Here is a 15,635-nt window from a genome sequence, read left to right as displayed (position 1 = left end):
CGCACCATTTATCGTCTGTATCTTTATCACGGTGATAATAATCGTACTCGGCTATAATTGTGTTTAACTCTCGTCTTCGGATGCGTACTCTTCAGTTCAACAATATTACGTGTCCAAATCTTGGCGTATAGTTTTAACATCTTATGTACTACGTTCTCAGAATTGTATCCAGCCAATTTTTTTTTCTAGAATGTTTGCTCAATGAAAATCTGTTCTTCGTACTGATTAATATCCGACACGATCTGTTTCGCCGGTTGCGTTTCTCTCACCGTAGGAAATCTTTCTTTATTTTTCATCCAACTCCGACGATAAAATCGATTCGTATTTTTCGTTATCAGCGGGAATTCGAGGCGATTTAATTTTCTTGAACTCAATCTCGAAAATCATTCTCAGTTTATTTGTGACGACGGTGAAACGTAATCGGTTTTCTTTCTTGCCTGTAACGAATCGAGAATCTAGCTCACCGTGTACATATAACAGTTTGTATAATTTTACAAAACTGGGGCCTTAATGTTCGGTGCGCGAGAAACATGCCTCGGAGCAGCGGGGCGCAAAACACCATGGAAACGGGACAGGCCGTGCAAATGGATTCACGTGAGTAGGTGAGTAGGTAGGTAGGTAGGTAGGTAAATAGGTAAATAAATAGATAGGTAGATAGATAGATGATCAAACTCTTGCCGCGTGTAGGTAGACGGTGCTGGAGATAAATAAGTTTGAGTTTCTTCTCAAGTAAGAGGTTAGACACAATACGTTTAGTCTGTCATATTTTTCAGCACCTGCTTAGGATAGAATGAGGTATCTACGTCCTCTCATCTATCTCATTTTATTTTAAACGTCTTGAAAAATATGGCGGACCAATTGTTGTCTAAACTACACAGAGAGAAAAATGTTTGGTATTTGTAACTATAATTATATGTTACTATAATTATGATTATTACTGCTATAATAATAATAACAGTAACTATATATATAGTTCCAGTAACAAATGTTATAATTGGCAACCTAAAATGACTATAATTATAGTTGTTATAACCATAAAATAGTTGAAATTACCATAAAAATGGTTCAAGTGATTATAATTTTATAGTTATATTTTGGGACAACCATATTTTTTATGGTTATGTATAATTATAGTCATTTTAGGTTGCCAATTATAACATTTGTTACTGGAACTATATATATAGTTACTGTTATTATTATTATAGCAGTAATAATCATAATTATAGTAATATATAATTATAGTTACAAATATCAAACATTTTTCTCTCTGTGTACGTTCGATCTCTTACTTGAGGATGTCTACACGGAAAAAAAAGATTAGCTGCCACAGCTAAAAATTAGGTATGGCAACTAAATTCAGTAGCATTATATGGACACGTAACGTCGTATCTGCAAGGTCTAATTTCCATTAGCTGTGAGGCCTAAATATTATCATTGTAACAGACAAGCATTTTGCTATTATGTCGATGTATTGATCATTGCAGCAAACGTTTTCTGTGTAACAGACAATTTGGTAGCAAGTACAGTTTCAGCAAACCATATTTAATTGTGGTAGAGACAATTTTCTTTTACAACGGACATATCCGATAACTGTGACAACTAACTTCATATTGCTAAATAAATCGATCTGTAACAGACATGCATATTTTGCTATCACGTCCTTATATTAGCTACAGCAGCAAATCCTTTGTATTAGCAAATTCATAGCTATGGTAGCTAATGCAATTTCAGCTAATCAGAATTAGGTGTAAACCAGAAACATTTTTTTCCGTGTAGAGTACTCTAGACGGTGCAACGTACAGCAGATGCTTTAATGGGTGTATTATTCGTTCCGAAACACACGAGATGCGGCTACCAAGCGGAATAATGCACCGCTTGCTATGGAATCGTCGATTCTGATCATAGCGATAGAATTGCTAATAAATAAGGTGAAGCGCAGTGATCTAGAATATTCGGATGAATGAGAAAATATAACAGATACTTTATTTCGAAGTAATTATAAGATTGCAAAGTAAAAAAATTTTAAATGATAGTGAATAACGGTAGTAACGGCTCAGAAATAAAACAAATTAATATAATAACATTGGAATAATAAGAATTAATAGTAATAACTTTTTCATGATTTGGTAATCATTATTAGCTAGGGATTTTATATCTTTAAGAAATTGTTCTATATTCATCTCTGAATAGATTTCCGTTAGCTACATTCCATCTTATGTCAAACTACACTGTAAGAAATTTCTATTGTAAACTTCCAAAAGTATTGGAAGTTTTTATCCAACAAAAATGTGCTGTAAATTTAAACAGTTGTATTGTGAAATTACAATAACATTTTGTAGTAAAGTATATGCAAATCTCTAATACGCAAGCGCGGCACGCCAGTTATGTAAATTCACAACAAATTTCTATTGTAAATTTACAAATATTGTGAAATCACAACAAAATGTTATATGGTTTGTAAATTTATTGCACATTTTTATTGTAAGGGTATTATAAATTCACAAACATTTCTAACAGTGTATTGCGTCTAATGAGTAATAAAGTGCACCCCAAGTGTTCAATTGAATGAAGGTGATGTTACGTAAGCGATTATACATTCCTAAATATCTATCGCCGTATCTCGTAAAGTGTTTCGTAGTCGTTGACGTTCCATTCGCTCTCCTGCACCCTGGAACAATAGCAATCAGACCGAAGAGATTGCATTGTTGCCGGCATGCTTTATGAACGGCACATATGCTCGAGTATCACCAGGTATCCGATACCCTCCGCATTATGGCATTCGTTTGGGATCACCGGCAAAATCTATCACCGATAAATCATCGCCGTTGCCCCCGACGTATACGACGTAACGTTCATTTTCCGTTTCTTTCCGAATTTCTCCACTTTCACTGACCGGCAATTGCGCATCGCCTATAGTTAAGATTCGTTGCATTTGTTATACTCACGTTGTATTGTCTACTCCTTTACAGAAATTCAATTTAGTACTAGAATTATTTATTTTGACTATTAAAAGCCTTGAACAGTGCTTTTAATATTCAAAGTAAATAAAAAATAAGATAAATTATTTATAACTACGCAATGTCTCTCTAAACTACTGATATCTGATTTAATCGATAATATATTCATCTATAATATTTTGTTTTATTCAACAAGGAAAATATTTTATAAATTACACCTTTTAACTTATTAAATATTAGGAAGCGTCTATATTTGCATTACACGTTATACATATATGCATCTCGATTATACAAGATGTATTTTAAATCATAATTTCGGGTGATTCCTTGGATCATTTGAAGTCTTAAAGAAGTCTTGATGAAGCTTTAATAATAATCAAAAGCTTTAAGAAACATAGTTTCTAAGATACAGAACGTTGAAATTTAAAAAAAACCACATTTTCTTAAATATCTCAGATTAATTATGTACTATCTGAAAATCACGAAAGATTTTCCAAGAAGATTGCAAAATTTAAGAAACGTTACATCTAATATTTATATCTTTGCGGCCTCCGCATCTTGCGATAGTGGATTATTGGAGGAATATCTTGACAATCGTAAAATGTATTATAATATATCTGAAAGAAAAAAAAAGAAAAAAGTACTCAACTTCGGCTAATAAGATGGATAATACCATGACCGTGGACAACAATGCAACAAATGTAATAAGCACATTAAAATCTTGTACATCCTCAGTTTACTGTCTTAAAACATGCATGGTAGTTATGTTATATGTACGTCCCTTCGAAGATAGCTTTGATTTATGGGCATGTTTTCGAAACGTGTCCCAGGTTATCGGCCTCTGACGGAATACAGAATTGTACATTGGTATTCTTACTACGTTCGACACGACGCCTGTTTCTCGTCTAGTTTAATTTTTTTAATATTATATTATATATTTTTAAATATTTTATTTATATTATACTCTCTACCAAGAAATTCGACTTTTATTTCAATTTTAATTCGTTAAGAAGTTGAGATTCTGGATTATCGTTGCAAAAGATTGTCATCCTTAAATTCCGTATTGATTAAGATTTAAAAAATATTAAAAGGTTCCTGCATTTTTGTAAAATCAGTCTACATGTTGTATAATTTTGAGGAAAATATATTTAATGATTAATTTCTGAGATTGCACACGAAAAGTAAATTTAACTAGAATATTTTTCCTAATAAACTTATTAATATCGTTATTTGTATAGAGATTATTTCAATCTTAACTGATTTAAATCCTTTCTGTTTGTACACTCATTAGCATCGATTGCTAATCCGCGTCGTACAGTCGCCTTAATAAAAAAGCAGCATTCGTTTATAAGTAGATTAACGAACTCACCTTGTACTCCCATACGGCGACAAGTAAATACGACGCGACATCACGTAATCGGTCGGTACGAAATCGAGGCTTTTGTCAATGGACAATGTCGTTCGCAATAGGTCGAGACTTGAACTGACCAGGAGGCCAATGGACCCTATCGACCCAACCCATGATTGACTGATTCTAGGTTAAATTCACGATAGATGGTCATACGATGCACATCGGCATTCTGCTGCCGTATCGCAACATCATGTCCTCCGCGATCGCTTTCGTAAATAAAAATGTGTGGGCCAGTCGATCAATCTGCGTCCGTAAAAAGATCGCGCGCACAAGATTGAAGAAAAAGCACACCCCTTGCTCTCTTCGAAAGGGTTACGTTCAACTGTAGGATTCAATCGATGTAAGTGCGAATCTATTGATGCTTTCCAGCAAGCGACACAATGTAACACAGTTAGTGATTATTTCATCTTTGTTAACACAATAGACAAGCAACAAGGATGTAATAGGTCTGTTCTTTTTAATTAAAGTTCTTGCACTTTTCTTTTTGCAGAGAAAAAGAGAAAAGATAAATCATGCAAGAAGGTAAAAAGAACAGGTCAAATAATTCACTGTGTTACACTGTCATCTGTGTCTCTTGCTGGAAAGTACCTTATGTTTAATTCATGAAAAATTTTCTATGAGAAATTCAAGAGAAACGGAGAGTCTCTCTTCAAATATATTTTTCCTAAAGCGCGTCCTTTCGCGCGCACACATGAGCAAGATGATGCTACTTTTGTACAAAATAAAAAAATCATGGAATCCATTATACATAGCTTGTGTTCAGACAGGCGCGTTAATATCGTTCTATCCTTGTTTTATATGTAATGAATGACAAAGATAGAATGGTACAAATAACGCTAAAGGTTATTCTGCAATTATGTAAGTATAAATGGTTGTAGTTGTAAGAATCGACTGATCAATCGAATATTCTTCTCATATTCGGCTGTGCTTGGTGAATTTTTACGACTACAATCACTTACAACTACGTAATTATAGGCTTAACCCATTAAGGACCGCTGGTCGATTTTTCGACCAAAAAAATAGGTCAACTTTGGAATGCGAAATTTTTGGCAAGTAGGCTTCTTAAGGGCATAGTAGCTTGCCATTAAAGGATTTTAAATTTTGAGAAAAAAAATTTAACAGCATCTCGAACACCTATATATATATATATTTTTTTTAAAATAATTATTTAAAAATCGTAGCAAATCACCATAATAAATACAAAACGTCATATGTTACAAATAGTATAACGCAAGGTCTCATTAAAACCAGAATTTGCAAGTTTATCAGATTTTTACGCAAATCTGCAACATATACAGCCTCGATCATTCAGCGTGTGCGACGCGTCATAGGGTCTGCGAAGCATTCACATAGTCTCGCTAGAAGAAATAATATCGCTGGAAGAAGCGTAGGTGCGCTATAAAGGTGTACCCGTCGTTCGAAGGCGAAGAGAAACGTCGTGAAGAAGAAAAAGCTAGAAGGCGCGCACATACACTCGATTACACGGTAAATCGAGAGACAGAGAAGGAAGGAAGTAGGCGAGACTCGTTATGCGAGGACGACGAGGGTAGGAGAGGAGAGCACGGGGGTTACGTTACTCTCCCTCCCCCCCCCCTCTCTCTCGGGGACCGACGACTCGACCTCCTCTCTCGTCCCCTCCAGCGACGCGAATCGCCGGTCGCTTCTCGTTTACCCCCTCCGGCGGTCACCGCCGGGGTCTTACGACGCACGGAGGGGTACGCGCGTCACGCATGCCTCCTCGTGCTCTCACACTCGCTTCGACGGGCCGATCGTGTGCACGTGCTTCGACGCTGTGCATCTTGCCGATCTCGCTCTCAACCGCGATCGTATCGGTCGTCGTACCGCCAGCGTTACTCTCGATGTCTCTCGCAGCGACGCGTACCAAATTGATAGTTATACGCGAGACAATGTTACGTGGTTACAAGTTCCCTGGAAAATAGGATCGACGTGTGCGAACTGGTTCTTTCTTTCTACGAGCATGAAACGCGATCACGCGGTATACCTAGGGTGACTTTGATCATCACACTTTGCTTTCGATCTGACGGTGATGACATCGGACGGAAGACTACGTACGAACAGTTCTTCTGCAAATATACGATTGTGTGTTCCAGTGCGCGATTTTGATCGTGTCGATAAATGTACTTCAACGTAATTGTGTAGACGTCGAGTGTAGATGTATAGATCGTTGAGTGCTCCGTCACAAACGTCGATTTCGAATCGGATTTCTTGCTCGTAGGTCTGCGAGCGAACAAAGACAGTGGGCGAAACTGATAACAGGGTGTCGATAACACCGACGTTAGTTACTGCTTCCAATTCCTCTTCGATTTGCAGCTTCTATCTCCATCAATGTGTGATATTGTCGCGTAGACGGTTAACCGAATGCTAATCAGCCACTCGTCATAGCGTTCACTGATATCGTTTGATTACCAGCATTCGATCGCGATCGCGAATTGATTTCGAGACTGCGCGCGAACCAAAGGTCTACGTTCGGCCAAGAGCTCTCTCTCGCTTCCTGGAAAAATTGGAGTGATACAAAGAACGACAGATAATAGCGCGCTGCCTTCTCGCTTGGATTACTCGCTTCTCTTAAATCGCTCGTGTCAGTAACTTCGGTTCAATTAAATTCAATCCGCTTTTATCCGTTCGTTGAAAACCGAGCTTATTTACATTTCTTTACGATTTTGATCTGATGTTTTCGCCACCGGGTTATCTTCGGTATTCAGTACTTGTCGAGTTGAATGCCCGAAGTCTGCGCGTTCCAAGATTCGTTATTTAATTAGAAATTATTTCAAAGAAAGGTGACTATCTTAAGTGAATTTAGAGTTCTCGCAGCTGTCACATGAATGTAGATGTCATTTAAAAGGAGTGATAGAGAAATCTACACCGAATTTCGTTTGTTTATCTAAATAAGAAAGTATCGTTTTGTGTGTTTGGGCAGCGTAGAGAATGAAAATTCAAACCTTTATTCAAACCTCTGTGAACCATTATTGACATAGATACTTTTCTTGTATTTGATGTATAATATTTTTGTTGCTATGTTGTAATTGCTGCGTAACTTTAAAACGTTGCTTATCTGTCATTGCTATTTATAGATCACTAAGAATTAAAAAGTTCTGTTCTAAAGAAACAAAATAATAAGAGACACATTAAAATCAAGCATCGGATAAAATTCTACATTATTGCATTATATAAAGTATAAAAAAGTGTAAAATTAGAAAAAAACTTTAAAAGTTGAAAACTTCAGTTAATTTAAAGTCACTTGAAGTTTTCTTTAAATATCTTTTCTTTTTCTTTAAATAATCTTATTCTTATATTAACTAGATCAATTTGCAAAATTTTTTCATTCAACAAAACTAAGATTTCTTTTTATTTCTAACTTTAAATTAAAACAAATTTATCGACAACGAATTATGAAGTTTTGCAATTAATAATAAAAATCAGTATCTTCACAAATTCGCTGTAACTTCAAATAGCAAGTAGCAAACAATCAGAGTTATTGAACCGAAGCGAATTACCGGAGCGAAATATCGGATTGCGAGGTTTTACAATTAATAATAAAAATCAATATCTTCACAATTCGCTGCAAATTCAAATAGCAAGTAGCAAATAACCAGAGTTATTGAACCGAAGCGAATTATCGGGACAATCAGATCGGTGTCTTGCACGGGATCCGTCTTATTTTCTAACGATAACGATCCCACGTGCCTCTTATCGATCTACGTGCACCAAAAGTGGGCAAATCCAGCGAGAGGCTATCGATCAAGTGAACATTTTCGGGCCCCCAGGCCATGCATGCGCGCAGAGAACGCTCTTATCTTTATAATAGTTATCGAATAGACTAGAGGCGAACCGGAGACTCGTTGAGTTGAGTAAAAGAAGAGAGAGAATCATCGCGAGAATCATCGAGCGGTGGAGGGCGACCTCGAGATAAGGGAGGACAGCAACGGGGAGGAGCTCACCGATTGTAAATTATAATTCACCCGCGCGTCGCGACTGCGGAAAAATCGGCCGGGCGGACGAAATAATTATCGTGCGCGTTCACATCCCTCGCTTTCTCTCTTCGTGCGTGTATTCAGTGAGAGAGAAGGAGACTGGGAGGGGGGAGGATTAATCGCACCATGCCGATCGTGACGTGAATCGAATGCGAGGTCCGCCGCGTCGTCTTCGAAGGGCGGAGAACACGCCCGTAGTGCAAAGTGATCGGCAAGGTGTCGTCGCGGCGATCGTCCGTCGCCGAGAAGGTGGAGGAAAAGGTAGCGCTGGTGGTGGCAGCGGTGGTGAAGGAGGAGTAGAACTCGTCGTCTGGATGCCAGTTCTCGAGGGCGGAGTGCGAAAAAGGGCCGTGCGTAAAATGCGGATGAGAATCTGCGCCGCGACCAAGGAGTCCTACACACTCCTCTCCAAGAAACGGTAAAGATTCTTTTCTTTGTCCAATCTTATTCTCGAAATTAGCGAATCTAGAAATTTGTCAAGGGGGAACCATTAGCTCGCCGAAAGAGAAATTTCTTTTAAGGTCAAATATGAAAAGATAGAATATTACATTGTTACTTAATTATTACATTGAAAGAATATTATTTAAATGTACAACTAATAAAACGTTTTATTTAAAATTATATTAACACAAAAGAAGACCAATATAATATAATAGAATGTGTTTTTTCTATCTAGGGCCGGTCAATTCATTCATAGTCAAATCTTATATTCACTAGCGATTTAAGACATTACTTAAGACGGTCTTAAAATAAGAACCGACTATGAATACCGGCCTAGGAGTTTCTTAAATTAAAAAATATTTCAGAATATTAAAATTGTAATTAAGCATTTCAGAAACATTAAAAATATATATAGCATTTTTTGCTATAAATATTTTTAAAAAAGAAGATTCCAAGGAGGGATGGTTCCTATGCCCAACCCCCGTGAATCCGCCAGTCCCATACAGCACAGAATTTGCAGCAATATCGCTGCAATAACGCTGCAATATTGCTGTAACTTTTGTGCTGTAGAGGAGTGGTTCTCGCGTGCGCGGCATAAAGTTTGTTACCGAGGAATCTTTCGATTACAAAGAATAATTACGAAGCTTAATAGAAAATCTCGAGGCAAATCTTCACGTCCGATTACGGGCGATATCTCGCGATGAGCATGATGCGCCTTCTCATCGCTTTTCTCTATTCGCGCGGACCTCGTTCCAGTTCGCGCATTTAAACGTGCACGTATCCGCATCTCGCGTTCCGATTTCCGTTAAATGGTGTCCGTTCTCTTTTAGCGATACGCGAAAAGTCGAGCGACGCAGCGGCCGTGGTTACAGTTACGGCATACGACAACCGTATGAAAGCGGAAAAAGAAGAACTCCGGCTGGAGGAAAGGGAGGGCGAGAGTCGATCAAACCCGTAATCATAATTTACGGACGAAATATTTATGGACTGTCATTTCGTAAATTACCGCTTGAGATTACTGCTCGTTACACGGCTGCACTCGCGCGCGCAATTCGCGAGTGAAAGAGAGAGAGAGAGAGAGAGAGAGAGAGAGAGAGAGAGAGAGAGAGAGAGGAAAGAGTTAGGCTGGGCCGCGTAACGGGCACACTCTAACTTTTAACGACATTGTGCACTCTCCATATGCGAGAAGAATGACGATGCGTTTCAAGATCCATCGCGAATTCACCAAAATTGCATCTTCCCGCGATGCATTGACTATAGGTTGCAGCTAGTCGGGACACTTTATTCAAATTATTATAAATCTTCACAATTATGATAGAATAATGATATTGATGGATATCGTCTCGTTGCAGGATTAAAAAAATCATTTGGCCTTGCAAACTTGCAAACATTGTGAGAGACATAAGCATAACATTGCAATTTGGAGCTTGAGAAAATAATCACACGCATTATAATATGTATTTTATAATACATTACCGTAATTTATTGATCAACTTTAACCACTGATGATGGCTCGGAATGAAGCCGAAACGTTTGGATTCCAAAATGAATTAAAGTAAAACACAATAAAGGATTTGCGTTCCAATTACCGCGCTTGATTCTCATTGACAATTTGTTTCTTTCCATTTCTATTATTTAAGCCTTACCGTAAAAAAAGTCATTACTTTCTAAAAGTGAATTAATGTATTATTATTGATTACATCAGTTATAAGTGTAGCGCTGAAGTCATCAGCGAATATTTACTGTTTTTCAGTAATAATACACTGATTCACTTTAGAGGTTATGATTTTCTGCAGATTCAATCTGTAGAAACCATAACTTCTCAAAATGAATCAGTGTATTATTACTGAAAAATAGCACGCAAAAAAATATTTTGTTGCTCCAGCTAGAATTATAGCTGTTTTTTGTCTGATAGAAAATTATGTATCATACGCACAGAATTTATAGCACAAATCTAAATTCTATCTCTGTCATCTATATGATTAGGTGCAATACATATCCAACATCACAGTACTTGCTAGAAATTTATCTATTTTAGCTATTTTTCGTACTTAGATAATTTTCGCTACACTCAAAAAAGTGATCTTGCAGTTACAGCGAAAATTATCTAAGCACGAAAAATAGCTGGAATAGATAAATTTCTAGCAGGTACTGCGATATGTATTGCATCTAATCATATAGATGACAGAGATAGAATTTAGATTTGTGCTATAAATTCTATATGTATGATACATAATTTTCTATCAGATACAAAAAACAGCTATAATTCTAGCTGGAGCAGCAAAATATTTTTTTGCGTGTATATATAACTCCAAGATCACTTTTTTGAGTGCGTAAATATTCGCTGATATTACAAGCGTAGCACTGAAGTCAGTGATAATACATCACTGATTTACTTTTAGAGAGTAGTGACCGAGCGATTCCTGTTCGTGCAAGTTTCTTTGAGTCTTTCGGTAATTATAAATTATACTACATTTTATTATTTTCCAAAATGAAGTTTCAATATTTATTCTAGGATTGAAGATAGATTTATTCTAGGAAATTGAAAGTATGTTGGTAAATTTTTAAAGATTTTTTGAACCATTCTTAATAGGTGAAAAAAACGGACGGATTCTAACCCATGTTTGAACGGATGAGACACCAAATTGTACCTTGTATTGTAAGGGTTAATATTAGAGAGTCCGATTCGTATACGTTCATATTAAAACAATCTTTTTTTGCTACTTTAACCGCAAATTTCTCAAAATTTTGACGTGATAGAGCAATTTGATAAACGATATTCTATTCAGCATATAAGAAACTACAGGAAATAATTACCTATCTTTGTTCTTGTGCGTTTTTTTTTTTAAATGAATGTTGAATTCTGTTATATTTTCGTTTTCACCGTGCTACTGTTGGAATCTCCATATTTCATATACGACGATATGTAACTAAATATGAATACGTGATTTTACAGTGGTATTTTGCATACGTAAATCAGACATTATGACATGTAATCATGTTTAGGAAAAAATACCAGGGAGATACTCGACACCGTATGGACGAAATGATCGATACTCTATTAAACTTCCTCGTCTATATAGTATACGTACGATCGATTTACGTGCAATCTCGACTCGTGCGATTTGCCTGCGGATAGGAATAACTTTGCTCGATCTTTAAAACATGCGTGAAGATAAATGCGACACGCAAATCGCTCGGGAAACGTCGTTCACGATTGTTGCGTGATCCAGCACATTTGCAAGTTCGATCCAAAGCGAAAGTCGTCATTTAAGCTATTATGTCCACAAGGCGACGACACGACGAAATACATACCCGGCACATTCACCGCGAACGGAATTAGAATAATTCGCGGTACGTCGTCATAAATATTCATTCGCACGTAGCCGTGTACTTCGGCTATTTACACAGCTACGTATATAGAGGATTCTAAACAATCCCTTAAGAGATTTTCAGTATCCGATTACCATTGCTGGCATGTGACAAAGATAACAACTGAAAGCTATCTGTGCGTTTTATTTCTCGTCCGAGTGCACGAGTGAATACTTTACAGCTGTTCGCCAAGAGAATGAAGTATTATCCTTTTTATCGCTAGTATTGTAGACCGCAACACGTAATCGTTAGTATTAGCATAATTCGACATTAACATATTCAATCAAGAGTCTGAAAAGATATTATAAATAAATTTTTTGAATTTTTCGAACAAAGAAAGAAGAAAAATTAATCAATGAATGATTTTAAAAGTATTTAATGGAGCTACAAAAAATTAAACTAACAAAAAAGTGATAGGTTGAGTGAATTATAATTTTATCATATTATGAAGTTAAATTATAAAAATATACATGTAAAAATTATATGTCTATTAATTTATTCAAATAATAATCTGTCGGTTAATTATATTCGCAAAATTTATGCGTTTATAGCGAAATCATTTTTCTCCGTGAGAATTAATAGACAAACACAATTTATATACAAAATGTAGGTTTTAATTAATATTACTGAAATCAATATTACTGAAATCGTGTTGATTATTGTAATTAAACGATGCGTTGAATGTGTTACAAGAAATTGAGAAGTATGGAAACCGTGAAGCTGTCACTTCTAATACTGATTTAGTAGTAAGAAGGGGACTCGAGAATGAAGTAAAAGGGGTGATCCCTAGGGATCACGCGCAGGTATAAAGGCAAACATCATTCTGCCGCTTCGTGATCCGAGATGACGCGATTACACGAATGTAATTTTCGCAAACAATTTCGCGTGGAATATTTATTACCTAGGGAGGTGAAATGGATAAAGTTAGATACAAAACGCAATATGTATATGTACCTTATGTACCCTAAATTTCTTAAATAGTCTGCTCTAAAAATTTATGTATTTGTTTTTCTGCTATTATTTTTTATATACACAAGATATTACGATATTATTTATACTATTTGTGTTTGTATCACTAAAAATACAGATGTAATAGATAAAATACAATCAATTCTCTTATTTTAAAGCACGTTGGCTAAATCTAGGTTTATGATTTTGTTGTAAATAGTTCTCATATTCTAGTTTATAATTTTGTAACTACATTATTAATCATCTATGTTCCAAACAGTTTAAGAACAACTGCGAACTTGTATTCTGATTTAACTTTTTTTATATCATAGCAACATCTCGTTTACTCCAACATTCACTACTACTCTGCTTTTCTCGTTGATCTCCGTTCTCTGTACTCCGTTTAATATAATAATTTATATCCCGCTTCTGTTTCTTTAAATAAACTTGTATTAAAAAGCCCAACAGATTTAAATACATAATGGGTATCTTATTTTTTTCCTGTATTATTGCAATAAGTTTCATATGTAGGTACATGTATATTCGAATGGGGGCATCGGGGCACTGTCCGTAAATGCAATCTTAATGTAGCGATTGATTACGACACATAATGCATATCTTGCGCAGATTTTTTTTACCTTTACGCTTCATTAATTTCTGAGTGGATTCGATGTTTGCAGTGCCTATCTAGTGTTGCATTTTGGCGTTTGAAATAGCATTCGCGAATATTTTTCTCAACGAATTTACATCTGTACCGGATAGAAAGATCACGCGATATTTTCTATAACAGAAAGCCTCGTATTCATTCACCTTTTTCATTTGTTTCATTTCTTATTCAATCTGAATCTTAAAAGAAATGAAACTATTAAATTTAAGCAAGTGAGAGTAGAGCGCAGTTGAACTTATAGTATAATTTTAATGCTTAAACTTCAGCATAGGAATACTGAATTTTTGTTTATAAAGACAGTTACTGAATTTAAATCTTTAAAAGAAATGTATTTAAGACTATAATAACTCTTATCTTTTATTCAAAAATTGACTGCTGCAACCAATTAAAAATGCTATGCCATATTTTACCATCTAATTTGCTGCAGCAGTCAATCTTTTTTTTCAGTGTAGACATCATAGACGCGTGCTTATTTGCGCGCGTTATCTACCTTTTTATTTTTTACTATACTTGGTTAAATGCTTGCTTATAAATGCATACATTAATATTACATCCTACACTGAAAAAAAAGATTGGCTGCTGCAGCAAATTAGATGGTAAAATATGGCATAGCATTTTTAATTGGTTGTATCAGTCAATTTTTGATTGTATTAGCCTATCGAAATCTTATATTGACATTGCGGATAGGCTAATGCAACCAAAAATTGGCTGCTGCAGCCAATTAAAAATGCTATGCCATATTTTACCATCTAATTTGCTGCAGCAGCCAATCTTTTTTTCAGTGTACATGTTACATTATTTTTTATTTAATATATCGTGTAACAATTATTCCAATTGAAGCTTAATTATTAGGATATTAAAGTTGAAAATTAAATTGCATTAATTTAGTTTATTAAAAGCTAAAATGGAATAGCCTCTTTAATTTGCTAAAGATAATTCAATTCAAAATCAACCCCGCATTTAAAGCGATAACAAGGTAAATATGGCACACCCCGTATATTAACACGTAAGTCGAGAACAAGTAACTGTGTGTTCGCGATATCTCAGACTCCGTTCTCTTTCCTTTCCTCTCCTCTCCGTTCCTCTCATCTTGCTTTTACACTCCTCTTCCCTTTGCTTTCGTCTTGTCCTTCTTCTATATGTCTACACATGTTGCAGCTGCCATGCCATAGTCCACTCGTGTTGTCATCTCATCTCCTACTTTCTTTCTAGCTTTTTCCTTGTCTAGAGAGTTCCCTTTCTTAATGAATCAAAATACTATATGGCGTTCCTCAGATCGTATAGTAGCGCTTCTAATTAATATTTGACAAAATTTTTTGGGGAATATTTTTATTTATGATACTTTCATAAATATTGAATTGTAATATCAGGATCTCGAATTTAAATGTTCAAACATCGGGAGTGTTTAGGTAGTGATGGGTATTCAATCATATACTCTTGTGAATTTTCAATCAATTTAGTCATTTCTCTGCTTTGAAACATTTCGAATTTATTCGAAGATGTACACTCTTAAAAGTCTTGGTAGATTTTGAAAGTCTTGATAGATCTTGAAAGTCTTGAAAGCTTTGATAGATCTTAAAAGTCTTGATAATTTTCGATTTCTTCGATTAAAATAAATTTGTTTGAATCGAAAAAATTTAAATGTTATACGATTAAAGAAAAGTTTCTTTGACTTGAACGTCATTTCTTTGACATATTATAATTATTTATATTTATTTAATATTTTTCACTCTCTAAAATTAAACTAAAATTGCTCTATCTAAAATTTTATACTCTTTAAAATTTATTACAACATTCAGAACTTTTTAAGACTTTTCCAAGACATTCAACACTTTTCAAGATATTCA

General features: G+C 35.5%; 1 protein-coding gene across 2 annotated transcripts in view; it reads left to right on the top strand.

Moving 5' to 3' along the window:
• LOC108726036 (rap1 GTPase-activating protein 1) overlaps nt 1-15,635 on the top strand; it is a 122,925-nt gene that overhangs the window by 32,021 nt on the left and 75,269 nt on the right. Inside the window, exon 1 of one of the 2 annotated variants that reach the window (XM_018453394.1) lies at nt 7,801-8,778. The exons of the other annotated variant lie outside the window; for it this stretch is intronic. Coding sequence (XP_018308896.1) covers nt 8,510-8,778 — 269 coding nt within the window. The 5' untranslated portion in view covers nt 7,801-8,509. Of the gene's footprint in view, nt 1-7,800; nt 8,779-15,635 lie in introns of those variants that run through there. 2 annotated transcript variants of the gene reach the window in all.

The sequence above is a fragment of the Mycetomoellerius zeteki genome, unplaced genomic scaffold (genome assembly GCF_001594055.1).
Source record: "Mycetomoellerius zeteki isolate Tzet28-1 unplaced genomic scaffold, Tzet1.0 scaffold38, whole genome shotgun sequence".
Classification (NCBI taxonomy): domain Eukaryota; kingdom Metazoa; phylum Arthropoda; class Insecta; order Hymenoptera; family Formicidae; genus Mycetomoellerius; species Mycetomoellerius zeteki.
Note: the sequence above shows the minus strand (reverse complement) of the source record. Positions and strands in the feature narration are given on the sequence as shown.